The sequence below is a fragment of the Vigna umbellata genome, chromosome 4 (assembly GCF_029865625.1).
Source record: "Vigna umbellata cultivar VRB3 chromosome 4, Vumbellata_1.0, whole genome shotgun sequence".
Lineage (NCBI taxonomy): Eukaryota > Viridiplantae > Streptophyta > Magnoliopsida > Fabales > Fabaceae > Vigna > Vigna umbellata.
The window spans coordinates 33,244,399-33,258,447 of record NC_142168.1 but is presented as its reverse complement, the minus strand read 5'-3'; the positions used below and the strand labels follow the sequence as shown (position 1 = coordinate 33,258,447).

The 14,049-nt window shown below is 36.6% G+C and overlaps 1 protein-coding gene and 1 long non-coding RNA gene across 2 annotated transcripts; one reads left to right on the top strand and one right to left on the bottom strand.

Annotated features, from left to right (window-relative positions):
• Positions 1–4,446: 4,446 nt before the first annotated feature.
• Positions 4,447–7,217, bottom strand: LOC148199951 (uncharacterized). Its single transcript, XR_015785510.1, has 5 exons — positions 6,700–7,217; positions 5,367–5,607; positions 4,958–5,061; positions 4,770–4,860; positions 4,447–4,686 (listed from the first exon to the last, which is right to left on the bottom strand). It is a non-coding gene; the product is annotated as an uncharacterized LOC148199951 (long non-coding RNA).
• Positions 7,218–8,141: 924 nt separating this feature from the next.
• On the top strand, positions 8,142–11,774 carry LOC148199950 (CRS2-associated factor 1, chloroplastic-like). Its single transcript, XM_088114000.1, has 5 exons — positions 8,142–8,948; positions 10,068–10,195; positions 10,339–10,564; positions 10,650–10,777; positions 10,904–11,774. The coding sequence occupies exons 1-5, from the start codon at positions 8,168–8,170 to the stop codon at positions 11,576–11,578; spliced, it is 1,938 nt and encodes a 645-aa protein (XP_087970126.1). The 5' UTR covers positions 8,142–8,167; the 3' UTR covers positions 11,579–11,774.
• The last annotated feature ends 2,275 nt before the right edge of the window (positions 11,775–14,049 follow it).

Below are 14,049 nucleotides of genomic sequence, written 5' to 3'. Positions count from 1 at the left end.
TGCTTGTCGGAGTGTTGCCGGACAACGTTGAAGGCCGTGTAGGAGTTATTCAACCTCTCCAGCCGGTTCCGATTCACGGCCGCCGCAGCTCCGACGTTGGCCAACGAAGCGAAGACGGCATCGTCTTCCGTTCGGTCCGGCCCAGCGAACTAGGGGCGTGTTCAAGGTCTCGCTTCGTCCCAACTGCTTCCGTCCCTGTCCCGGAGTGTTGTCGGAGTGCTGCCGGAGCATCGCCGGAGTGTGGACTGTTTGGTGGACCAAAAAGAGGGGTTTTCCGGGTTGTCAGTCCCACCCACACCTTTTTCTTCATCTGTGTTCCAACCGTCACACCTCGTGTTCACTCAAGGTTCGTTTTTTTTTTATTTCAGTGGAATGAATGTATAATATATGTATGATGTTGTTTGTGGATGATTTTGGTTATGTATGATACGTTGTTTGTAAGCTGTAAAAATATGACTTGTTGGATGGCGATGGAATGTTGTTTATGTATGATGGAGGTGGTTTGTTAATAGTATTTGTTGGATAAATTAAATGTGTGGTGATTGATACTATGAACATGAGAACATAAACATTCTTCCTTTGACGATACTGAAAATGTGTCTCCGAAGTGGGAAAATTTATGGAATAGACTTTTGTAAGTTTTCTTTAAATTAAAAGATTGATAGACAGTCTTGGTTGCATCTATTATAAACTTGAAAAAATGAGATTGAAAATCTCTTATAAACTTCCTTTGAGTATTAAGTTTGATCCGGATGAAATCACCAACTTAATCAATCTAAATTGTTTGGTCTTCGCGTGTATATTATTCATGCCAACCTTGATCCGAGCTTGAGAAATTTTTCTATTGCCCATAAACTTCAAATGATGTCCAAGGATTACGCGTGGCTTTTAAGTGATACCCATGATGAAAAAGGAAACATAGTCAATGTTGGTTAATTCATATATATCTACTTAATTAGTTACGATTGTTTTTGAGTTGACATACAATGTTTTTATTAAAAGGCAACTATGTTATACGTAAAAATTCTTATAGATGAAATAATATTATGTTTTTTCTTGTTCCAAAGTTTGTAAAAAATTTTACCAGTTCTTTATTTTTCTTCTTCCTTATAATATTTTTGGGTAGAATTACAGTGAGAAAAGAAGAGAACAAAAATTGAAAATTTTGTAATCAGCATTTGTTTCTATTCAGTGTTGTCTTAATTTTGATAACATGTAATCCTTGAAAATTGTTTAAGTATATGATGTTGTTGGAGACATTGCAATTGTAACTAACCGTACAAGGATTGTGGATTTTTCTCAGCCTTTTGCATCATCTAGCCTTGTCATAGTGGCTCATATCAACAAATCAGGATCAAGTGCTTGGGTGTTCCTCAAACCATTTACAGCAGATATGTGGTGTGCTACGACTGTCTCATTTTTTGTGATTGGAATTGTTATATGGATTCTTGAACACCGAGTCAATAGTGACTTTCGTGGTCCTCCTAAGAAGCAAATTGTGATTATGTTAATATACGCCTTTGTAGCGTCATATGATAACCTTTTATGGCGAGTTTATTGAATTTGGTGCAGCAATAGGTGTCCCAATGTTCATCTTTTGTTTAAGATTCTAAATCCATGTTATTTTGTTGTTTTTCAAGTTCAGCCCCTTAACCCTGTTTAAGAAAAATTGTAATGAAACAACTTACTCCAAAGTCTAATAGTTTCTGTTTTCTTTTTCTTTCTCAAGGTCGTCATAGGATACAGGAGAGGTGGTTCTATAAAATGGGTTGTCCTGAAGAAAGGACAAGCAACTCCAAGCCTTATCAGCTTCACTTGATTAGCTTTTGGGGCCTATATCTTTCATGTGGTGTTGTCTCTCTTGTTGCACTCGTTCTGTTTCTGCTGCGAAAGATTCGGCAATACTCCCGCTTCAAAAAAAGGCAAAAGGATATTGCTTCTTCATCCTCAAAACAACCATGAGGCAGTCAGTGTTCCAAGGTTGTTGTTAACTTGCTAAACCCAACACCACATTGGATTAAGCAATATTCGGATGAACGCTAAACCGAACACCTCACTAAAATCGGATACTGGCTGGACGAACATTAAGATCAATCTCTTAGGCTCAACACTAAAACACCAAACGTTATTAACAGAAAACTATTTGGCCGAACACTATTTGAACGGACGCTAAGATTGAGCACTTCGACTTAACTGTTTGTACGAACATTCAAAGATCAAGCATCATCAAAGACCGAACGCTGCCTATGGCGAGTACTATCTGAAGACAAACATCATCGAGACCGAACATTCGCTATGAACGATCACTAACTTAGAATCAACATCATCAAGATCGAACGTTCGCTAACACATAGTATGACCGAACGCTTACAACCTAAACCTCAGAATATCTGATCAAGGTCGAACGCTATCAATCACTAATCACATAATAATATCGTACGCTCAAGATCCAAACTTAAGACTATCAAATTAAGATCGAACGCTCAAGATTGCTATCCGAGAATACCAAGTTAAGAACGAACGCTTATGCTCACTAATACACCAAGGCCGAACGTTTAAGATTTAAACTTAGAATATCAAATTAAGGTCGAACGCTAAAATCCACAATTCACCAAATTCGAACGTTCATGATTTAAACATAAGAACATCAGATTTAAGACCGAACGCTACAATAACTAATTCACCAAAACGAATGTTCAAGATCTTAAACCTAAGAATATCAAATTACAAATTGAACGCTTACTAATACACCCAAAACCGAATGTTCCAGATTCAAACCTAAGAATATCAAATTTAGATCGAACGTTTAAATCACTAAAACATCAAAACCGAACGCTCAGGATTCAAGCCTGATAATACTAAATTCAGCCGAACACTACAGTCACCCATACACGAAGACCGATCGCCGAACGCTCACCAAAACAAGCCCAGAACGAACGCTAACGCTCGTTACTGGAGGATACAAGACCGAACGGTTATTTGGCCGACCACTATTGTCGAGCACTGTTGGGACGAACGTCTAATATGTTACTAACTTTCACCCAAGGACGAACGCTAACGCTGGGTACATCAGAAAATAAAACCGAACGCTCATAGTATTTTGGCCGACCACTAATTGGTCGAGCCATTTGAACGAACGCGCGTTCTGCAGAATTCTACAGAATCGCACCAGATTTCCAAAAACCCCAATTTCATCCCGTTCTTCCCATATTTGCATGAAAATACAGATTATTTCAACAATCAAAGAAGTAAAACTCATTGTGCAGAAACAACACTGGGACAAAGGCCAAATAAGTGGAGAATTCAGGCAAATGTTTTGCACACAGGGGTCAATTGTGAAAATGACATTGATTTTTAAGTGAACCAATTTTTTATAAGACTTATTAGACATATCAGTGATGTTCAGGCATTGATTATCACATTTATATCGAACTCCATGCCCAAGGAACCATTCTTTGTAAAACTCGTTGTGCAGAAACAACACTGGGAGCAAAGTTCAAATAAGTGGGGAGTTTAGGCAAAGGTTTTGCACACAAGGGTCAACTGTGAAAATGACATTGATTTTTAAGTGAACCAATTTTTTTAAGACTTATTGGACATACAAGTGATATTCAAGCAATCCCGTTCTTCCCAGATTTGCAAGAAAATACAGATTATTTCAACAATCAAAGAAGTAAAACTCATTGCGCAGAAACAACACTGGGACAAAGGCCAAATAAGTGGAGAATTCAGGCAAATGTTTTGCACACAAGGGTCAATTGTGAAAATGACATTGATTTTTAAGTGAACCAATTTTTTATAAGACTTATTAGACATATCTGTGATGTTCAGGCATTGATTATCACATTTATATCGAACTCCATGCCCAAGGAACCATTCTTTGTAAAACTCATTGTGCAGAAAGAACACCGGGAGCAAAGGCCAAATAAGTGGGGAGTTCAGGCAAAGGTTTTGCACACAAGGGTCAACTGTGAAAATGACATTGATTTTTAAGTGAACTAATTTTTTTAAGACTTATTGGACATACAAGTGATATTCAAGCATTTATTATCACATTTATATCAAACTTCATGCCCAAGGAACCATTCTTTGTAAAACTCATTGTGCAGAAACAACATTGGGAGCAAAGGCCAAATAAGTGGAGAGTTCAGGCAAAGGTTTTGCACATAGGGGTCAACTATGAAAATAGCATTGATTTTAAGTGAACCAATTTTTTTTAAAGACTTATTGGACATACAAGTGATGTTCAGACATTGATTATCACCTTTATATCAAACTTCGTGCCCAAGGAACCATTCTTTGTAAAAATCGTTGTACATAAACAACATTGGTAGCAAAGGCCAAATAAGTGGGGAGTTCTGGCAAAGTTTTTGCAGAGATAGATCAACTTTCAAAATGACATTGATTTTTTAATGAATTTTTTTTAACACTTATTGGACATGCAAATGATCTTCAACCATTGATTATGTCATTTATTGAACATTTCTTTGATGATTTGTAACAAAAAATATGTACATTCAAACCTAATCATCACAATTTCAAATAGTGATAAGAAATCCATAAATGACATTCGTACTATCCATTTTGTAACAACCCTAAATGTTGCAACACTTCATTCCTCCACACAATGTCAACATCCAAAATCCAATCACACACATACTTCTCCCTAACCTCTTGTAGTTCCTCCTACAAAGAAAAAAATCACACAATATCAATATAATGTCAATGTTCAATCAAAGGGACACACCATGAAAATGTTGATAACTTACACTAGTGTAATTGGATATTGTTTTGCCTTCATATTTCTGAACAACATCCCACAACTCCATAAATTTTAAAAAAATAACTCCACAATCATATCTACATCAAAAAAAGTTCAAAATACAAATAATGAAATGCTACTTATATGAAACAAACAAATATTATAATTAAAAAAAAAACAAGATTAAAAACTTACGAGTTCAGTTGGATTGGAGTATGCACGTGTTGAACCTACAAGGACGGTTTGTTGTCTTTGTAACGATTAAACAAATGTCCAAAAAACAATTCAAGATTATGGGCCTGCAAAAAGCCAAAATCAACTTTAGTTTCCAAACTACTAAATCAATTTATAAATACAAAGTACACATCAATTCCAAGACTTACAATTAGAGTGTCAATGAGATTTAGAACACCTTACAATAATTTTTCTCTCTCTCTAAGATAATTAAAAGCAACAAATAGATCATTCTCTCTAACAATAAACAATTACCATATTCAGAGTTTGAACTGATACCATGATATCAAAATATAATATTGGTTAAGAAATAAGGCATTAAAATTGAGAAATATTGAAATTGTGCACCGAAGATAAACTTGTAGGTTACCTCATGGACCTGGGATCCAATAAATGCAATGAAGCAGCTTTTCGATCAGCAGTAGCATAGTGATACTCCAATGTTTTCCAACATTCATTGACTGCATCTCTATTAGACAGTAAAATCATGTATGACTCTTGGTCGAAGATCAAGAGACATAAAGTTTAAAGATGCTGCATCATTTGAAATGGGTTCCTCAATATAAGGCCTAAGCTCCATGGTGTGAGTATGAGGGGTTTTGATTCCATCTCTAGATAAGTAAAGAGAAAAGTATGGGTGAGTTAACGTTTACCACCTATACACAAAGCATATACCATATCAAAATACAATAATTAAAGCATTAAAATTAATATCATTCATCTAAAATTTAAACATAATATCATCATTTAATTAAGAACACTTGAATATTCTTATCCTTATAATATTAAATAAAGACCCGTGTTTTACTTCTTAACAATTACTTTTCGATCGGACACTTATACATGTAGCATAGTTTTAATTAAGATTGCACCAAATCCATTTTAAAACATTAACTATTATTATTATTTTTTATTACGTTTCATTTCTTGCAAAGAAAACCAAAATATAATATATATTAAGATGACTTTCCAAGTAAACTTTATATAGTTGATGAATGCTTTAATATAAAAAAATCTGCACTACTTAAAGTGATACATACATTAAAGGTCCTACCACCATAAGCTTAATTTATTTATTTTAAATAAATGTGAGGGACCTTTCGTTAACCTTTAAACCTTTTATTAGCTTTTAAATATAATAACAGTGGTGACATCAAACAATTTTTTTCTTATTTCCAATGTATACCATCAAAATCCAGTAGCTCCAAACTCTATTAATGTGTACCCATAGTAATTGATAAGTACTGCGGTTGATCAAGACATTTCACTTGCACCTTCTATTTACGTAAGATAAATTGTTACTACTAACACTGCATCTAAAATAAGACAAATCTCCCTCCAACTAAAGTTAACCCCTCATGAAATAATAGATGCAACCAAGACTGTCTATCAATCTTTTAATTTAAAGAAAACTTACAAAATCTATTCCATAAATTTTCCCACTTCGGAGACACATTTTCAGTATCGTCAAAGGAAGAATGTTTATGTTCTCATGTTCATAGTATCAATCACCACACATTTAATTTATCCAATAAATACTATTAACAAACCACCTCCATCATACATAAACAACATTCCACCACCATCCAACAATTCATATTTTTACAGCTTACAAACAACGTATCATACATAACCAAAATCATCCACAAACAACATCATACTATATTATACATTCATTCCACTGAAATAAAAAAAAAACGAACCTTGAGTGAACACGAGATGTGGCGGTTGGAACACAGACGAAGAAAAAGGTGTGGGTGGGACTGACAACCCGAAAAACCCCTGTTTTTGGTCCACCGAACAGTCCACACTCCGGCGACACTCCGGCGATTCTCCGGCAGTACTCTGGCGGCACTCCGGGACAGGGACGGAAGCAGCAGGGACGAAGCGAGACCTTGAACGCGCACCTAGTTCGCTGGGTCGGACCGGACGGAAGACGATGCCGTCTTCGCTTCATTGGCCAACGTCGGAGCTGCGGCGGCCGTGAATCGGAACCGGCTGGAGGGGTTGAATAGCTCCAACACGGCCTTCAACGTTGACCGGCGGCACCCCGGCAAGCACTCCGTCGGACCTCTCTCTCTCGAACTCCCTTTCTCCAACTCTCTCGGCCTCTCTCTCTCTAGGTCACACTCTCCCTCAACCTTCGCGCTTCTCTCTCTACAATTCTCTCTCTACAATTCTTTGAAATGAATTTGAAATTTAAAACGCAACTTGAAACCCTGTCCACCCCTTTTCACGTCATATTTCATTTGCTTTTTGATTTTTCACGTGGAACACTTCCATTTAGACACCTGTCCCATGTCTAAATGTTGTCAAAAGAGGTTCTTCAAGTATCATTGGAGAATTATATTTACCTTTATAAGTCTAATACATATATTATCATTAAATTTTATTATAACTAATATATATATATATATATAGGTTTAATCCTTTACTACATCCCTATTTATGTACGAATTTCTCAATTGGGTCCTCGTTTTTTAAAGTGTATCAAAATGGTCCCTAATTTTGAAAATTGATATCAATTGAGTCCTTTCCGTTAAGTTGGCTGGACGACGTTAAAAAAATTGATGAGTGGGATGCTGAGATGACGAACGAGCGCTCGTCCACCAGCGAACGAACGCTCGTCCATCAGCGAACGAACGCTCGTCGACCACCGAACGAACGGTCGTCCAGTGTGGAACGAACGGTTGTCCAGCAGTAAGAGGTCGACGAGCATTCGTTCTCTGGTGGACGAGCGTTCGTTCGCTGTTGGACGAGCGTTCGTTCGCTGCTGGACGAGCGCTCGTTCGTCATCTCAGCATCCACTCATCAATTTTTTTAACGCCGTCCAGCCAACTTAACGGAAAAAACTCAATTGATATCAATTTTCAAAATTAGGGACCATTTTGATACACTTTAAAAAACGAGGACCCAATTGAGAAATTCGTACATAAATAGGGATGTAGTAAAGGATTAAACCATATATATATATATATATATATATATATATTATATTTACCTTTACATCATGATTTTTATTCAAACTTAATTATAAATTATAAATTTATTTTTTAATATTATTTAAAATAAAAAGCGATGTAAAATATCCTAAGTGAGATTTATTTCCCAAAACACCCTTGTGGTTGAGTTTTATAAAGGGTCTATGACACTGCTCAACAGTGAGAAGAGATGGATGTGTTACTGAAGGTGGCAATCCAGTTACCCATATTTTGCCCACACATCAACCACAACCCGACCCGCGAACGTTGTTCCACGGAGCTACGTTTTTCGCATTGGAACAACGCCAACGCAGAGAAGTTCAACCAGCGCCGCCGGACGCTCCATGAAATCGAAGAGGAAATTTGCCGCACTCGCCGCAACATCGCCGCAGATAACATCATTAACACTGTCACTACTGCCGCTGTTTCCCCCACTTCCGAAACTTTTAAATCTCTCGGAACCCCCTCTGCACCGTCGCAACCTTCTATTCTGGGGAAAAAATCGAAATACTCTAAACCACCTCCAAAACCGAAGTCCTTGCTTGATTGGCATCCCGTGGTTTCACGAGTCGAGAGACTTGAGTTTCAACCGGGGCCGGAAAATGTGAAAATCGGTGAGGATGGAGTGTCTTACGTGGTCGAAGGCGCACCGTTCGACTTCAGGTTCAGTTACACGGAGACCCCGAAAGCGAATCTGGTGAAATTGCGGGAGCCGCCATTCGCACCGTTTGGACCGCCAACCTTGCCACGGCCATGGACAGGGCGGAACCCAGTACCGCCGAGCCAGACAACTGTGAGGGAGTTCCACTTGCTCGATCCGTCGCCATCAGATGAGAACGGAGCTGAACTAGTCCGTTTGGCCATGCCGATTTGGGAGTCGAGGGAGGAGGTGTTGGGAGAACCGTTGAGTAAGGATGAGATCAATCGCTTAGTTAAGAGGGCGGAGAAATCTTCGCGTCAACTACATATTGGTATTTTCTTTTATGTGATGTTTTGTTTTTAATTTTATAAAATATTTTAATTTGATGTCTGTGTAAAAATGATCAACCTGTTAGAAATAAAGTTCCGGATTTACCAATTATTCATCTACAACTTAAAGGTTGACACCACTTAATATACACATTGAAAGAGTAAAAGTGATAGGTTCAAAGGTTATATGACATGATGAAAAGAGAGATAAAAAAGGAAAAATAAGTATGTAAATAGTCATTCATGAAATGAAGGTGAATGTGAATCATTACTCAGTTTGACATTATTTCAGTGTTTATCCTTTGGTGACAGATATGATAATTTGATTGTTATTGGTGTATGTATCCGAATCCTTATGGAGCCCTCCCTTGTACAGGGCTCGCTTGTGTGAAACAAGTGTGTAATAGGTGTCCATAAAATCAAGGTATATGTGAATCATTCCTCAGTTAAACATTATTTTAGTGTTTTCCTTTCATGACAAATATGATAATTTGATTGTTATTGGTGTATGTATGCAAGTCCTTATGAAGGGCTCCCTCGTGTTTACCATATGTGTTTTGCAATTTATATTACTTTGTTTCAAAAGTTTGTATGAATCTAATGGACAATAATACTTAGATGCAATTCTCCAATTGTTTTTAAGTCTATCGATAAATTTCTTCACAATTATTTATTAGAGAGAAAAAATGTGCATCTTTCACGAGTTACAGGTCAGGACAGAAGTTTTATAAAACATGAAGAAGTGCTTAATTTGATTTTAGTTTATGATTGAAACTCAATTTATTTATTTAGTTTTTCTCTGGTAAGGGCATACCGGAAAATTTGTTGAAGAAGAGTTTTACCTTAGGTGTTTATGCACTAAGACGTGATATTTAAAGTTGGTTTGATGCTTGTGGTAAAATCTTAATTTTCATTATAGGACAATACGAAAAGCACTTTGAAAAAAATTGAATTTAAGCTTTGTGCTTTCAAGAAACCTTACTTGTAAAAGATTATTTGACATGGAAAGAGGAGTGGAAAATAGTTTATGCTGGATGAGAGTGAGGGGATCACTTTTATGTACTTAACTGGTTATTGGGAATGGGAAATATACTTTTGTTGCACTCAAATTTCTGATTTAGGCAGGGATGGTTTGACACATAACATGTTGGAAAACATACATACATATTGGATGAGGAGCACTGTGTGCAAGATAAAATGCAGAGGAGTGTGTACCGTCGACATGGATAATGTGTGCCAGCAGTTAGAGGTTTGTTTTTTCAGTTTGTAATCTCTTATACTTTGCTTGCTTCCCTTACCACTTAAATGAATATATGCCTTTTACGCTTTGAGAATCCACTGGGAATAAGAAACTCATCTTGTGTGCTGTGTCATGTTGTGTGGTTTTGCCAGGAAAGGACTGGGGGGAAAATCATTTACCGACATTTTGGCACAGTGTACCTTTTCAGGGGGAGAAACTACAGCTATGAAACACGACCACAATTTCCTCTTATGTGGTGGAGACCAGTGTCTCCAGTATATCCTAAGCTGATTAAACGAGTTCCAAAAGGTTTAACACTTGACGAAGCAACTGAAATGCGTCAAAAGGGAAGGGTCTTGATGCCCATCCGCAAACTAGGTAGATTGTTTTGGAGATTCATTACAATTTAACTATTCTTGTTCTTTCTTCAAACTAACATGTCCCTATCATTTTATTGTTGCAGCAAAAAATGGTGTATATTGGGACCTTGTGACTAATGTCAGAGAGGCATTTGAACAATGTGACCTTGTGCGAATAAATTGCCAAGAACTAAATACAAGTGACTATAAAAAGATTGGAGCAAAACTAAAGGTATAACCATGTTCACTTAAACTTTGAATTCAACGTTGAAGATAATAGGCATTGACTTATGTAATGTAAATTTTTCAATGATGCTATAATAAACATCTTTTTCTAACATATGTTCATTGACTCTAGGATCTAGTTCCATGTATATTGCTTTCATTTGAAGATGACCACATACTTATGTGGAGAGGACCAAATTGGAGGCCCTCTTTACCAAATCCCAGAGATGATGACACAAAAGCCACTAAAATTGTCGTTGACAGTGGAAATTCCAATAAATTGACTCTAGGTGTCCGAAAATTATCAGCGACGTGTCTACAAAACAATAGAACTGAGCATCTATGCAGTGAACCTCTTGACACAAGGATTTTATCTAATTCAGATAATTTGAGTTTGCACAAAACTGTGCTTTGTCTCACAGAAAATAGCAATCCACCTGTGTCTGATGTTTCTGGTGCTGCTTCACTCCCTATGAAAACATGTGAAGTTGAAATCACAGAAGATGTCATGGCCTTTTCTTGCACACCACAAATGGTACCGGGTACCAATAAAAGTTCTGCCAGCATTGTAGCAGATCCTCATTCAAACAACTTTCTTGATGGTTCAGAAGCAGATGTTTGTGAGCCATCAAGTTGTGCACCTTGTACAGAAGGACTTTTATTGCTGTTGGACCAAGCTGTTGAGCAAGGCTGTGCTCTTGTTTTAGATGATAAATTTTTGGATGACGACTACATTTATCAAACCACTATGGCTTTTTCTAAATCAACTCCACCTGAGCCTCTTTATAAACTGTCAGACAGGTTATGATAGTAAGAAGTCACAAGATTTGAAGTAAGAGTCAGAATCCTTGTAAGTTCTATCTCAAATTTCTATTTGTATTAGTCATTTGTTTTCTGTGCCACTAGAGTAGGTTATCTATTTCCACTTGTATAAAAGGTGTCTAATATAAACATTTTGGAAATAACACTACTCCTTTAGTACATAATTACTTGTCTTGTGTTGACATTTAAATTTGTTCTATTAATTTATTCTAAATATTTGTTTTTAAGTCTTTAGGCTGCATTTAGTTTTAGATGATGAGATTTAGAAAAAAAGAATGAAAAAAAAAGGGGGTTTTCCATTAGAAATAGCCTAAGAGGGAATTATAATAGAGTGTTTATTGAGATATTAAACCTATTTTTTATACCCACTTAGTAGTTATTTAAATTCTCTAATAAAGTTAGCGTACTAGGAATATAATAATATAAAAATTTCATATTATAAATGATGTGCAGCGGCGTGAATTATTGTACAAGTATAATTTTATTTAATAGTTTTACTTTAAAACTATAAATAAGTATTTCTTTATAATTTTTAATAATATTTAATGTTTATAAATAATAAATTTATGATTTTATAAATTTATGATTTTATGATTATCTAATTTATAATATTATAATTTTAAATAACTTTAAAAATTATTTTCATGACTTTTTATATTTAATAAATACTACATGAAAGTCTTTTGCAATAAATGTGAGGATACATAAGTCATAACAAACAAATTAAACTAAAGATACTCGAGGTATAAAACTTTTTAACACTCACTAAATCACAAAAATTTAATAAAATTTCATTGAAAGTATCTAAATTTATTCATAATTTAAAATTTAATTAAACTTTAGTGATTAAATTTTTTTTAGTGTAGATTGTTTTTCACATATAATTATATTTACCTTTATAAGTCTAATACATATATTATCATTAAATTTTATTATAACTAATATATATATATATATATATATATATATATATATATATATTATATTTACCTTTACATCATGATTTTTATTCAAACTTAATTATAAATTTATTTTTTTAATATTATTTAAAATAAAAAGCGATGTAAAATATCCTAAGTGAGATTTATTTCCCAAAACACCCTTGTGGTTGAGTTTTATAAAGGGTCTATGACACTGCCCAACGGTGAGAAGAGATGGATGTGTTACTGAAGGTGGCAATCAAGTTACCCATATTTTGCCCACACATCAACCACAACCCGACCCGCGAACGTTGTTCCACGGAGCTACGTTTTTCGCATTGGAACAACGCCAACATCATTAACACTGTCACTACTGCCGCTGTTTCCCCCACTTCCGAAACTTTTAAATCTCTCGGAACCCCCTCTGCACCGTCGCAACCTTCTATTCTGGGGAAAAAATCGAAATACTCTAAACCACCTCCAAAACCGAAGTCCTTGCTTGATTGGCATCCCGTGGTTTCACGAGTCGAGAGACTTGAGTTTCAACCGGGGCCGGAAAATGTGAAAATCGGTGAGGATGGAGTGTCTTACGTGGTCGAAGGCGCACCGTTCGACTTCAGGTTCAGTTACACGGAGACCCCGAAAGCGAATCTGGTGAAATTGCGGGAGCCGCCATTCGCACCGTTTGGACCGCCAACCTTGCCACGGCCATGGACAGGGCGGAACCCAGTACCGCCGAGCCAGACAACTGTGAGGGAGTTCCACTTGCTCGATCCGTCGCCATCAGATGAGAACGGAGCTGAACTAGTCCGTTTGGCCATGCCGATTTGGGAGTCGAGGGAGGAGGTGTTGGGAGAACCGTTGAGTAAGGATGAGATCAATCGCTTAGTTAAGAGGGCGGAGAAATCTTCGCGCCAACTACATATTGGTATTTTCTTTTATGTATTACAGCTGATGTTTTGTTTTTAATTTTATAAAATATTTTAATTTGATGTCTGTGTAAAAATGATCAACCTGTTAGAAATAAGGAAAACGTTTCTTCGACAACAGATTTTTGACAACAATTTGACAACAACACGTGTCTCACTGTCATTGGTTGTTTTTATTAAATTTTGTTTAAAGATTCATTTTGTTTTGGAGGGCATTTTTGGAATAATTTTCAGAAACTTTTTGGCGCTTTTCAGAAACCCTGCAAAAGTCTCTTTCCTCTTTTTCGAAACTCTCTTTCCCCCTCTGAAACTCTCTCTCCCCCTTTTCGAAACTTTCTCTCCCCCTTCACCGAAATATCCTTCAAAACTCTATCTCCGTGAAGTTCCTTCCTTTGAAACTCTCTCTGTCATTGAAGTGGTGTCTCTGTCCACCGTTGTTCTTCCGTCGCTTGGGTCCACCAGTGTCTTTGGAGGAAGTCGTCTCTCTCTCTCTACGCCATTGAAGTGCTTTCTGTGCGCCATTTCTCCAAAGCTCTCGTTTTTCCGCTGGCACCGTTGTTCCTTCGTCGCTTAGGTGCATTGTTCCTTCCTCTTTGGTTAGCGAGTGG

Excerpts from the sequence above, each read along its gene's own strand:
- LOC148199950 (XM_088114000.1), top strand. The coding sequence starts at position 8,168 with ATGGATGTGTTACTGAAGGTGGCAATCCAGTTACCCATATTTTGCCCA. Across the intron at positions 8,949-10,067 it reads TTCGCGTCAACTACATATTG|GCAGGGATGGTTTGACACAT; the intron begins GTATTTTCTTTT and ends TTTCTGATTTAG. Across the intron at positions 10,778-10,903 it reads AGATTGGAGCAAAACTAAAG|GATCTAGTTCCATGTATATT; the intron begins GTATAACCATGT and ends CATTGACTCTAG.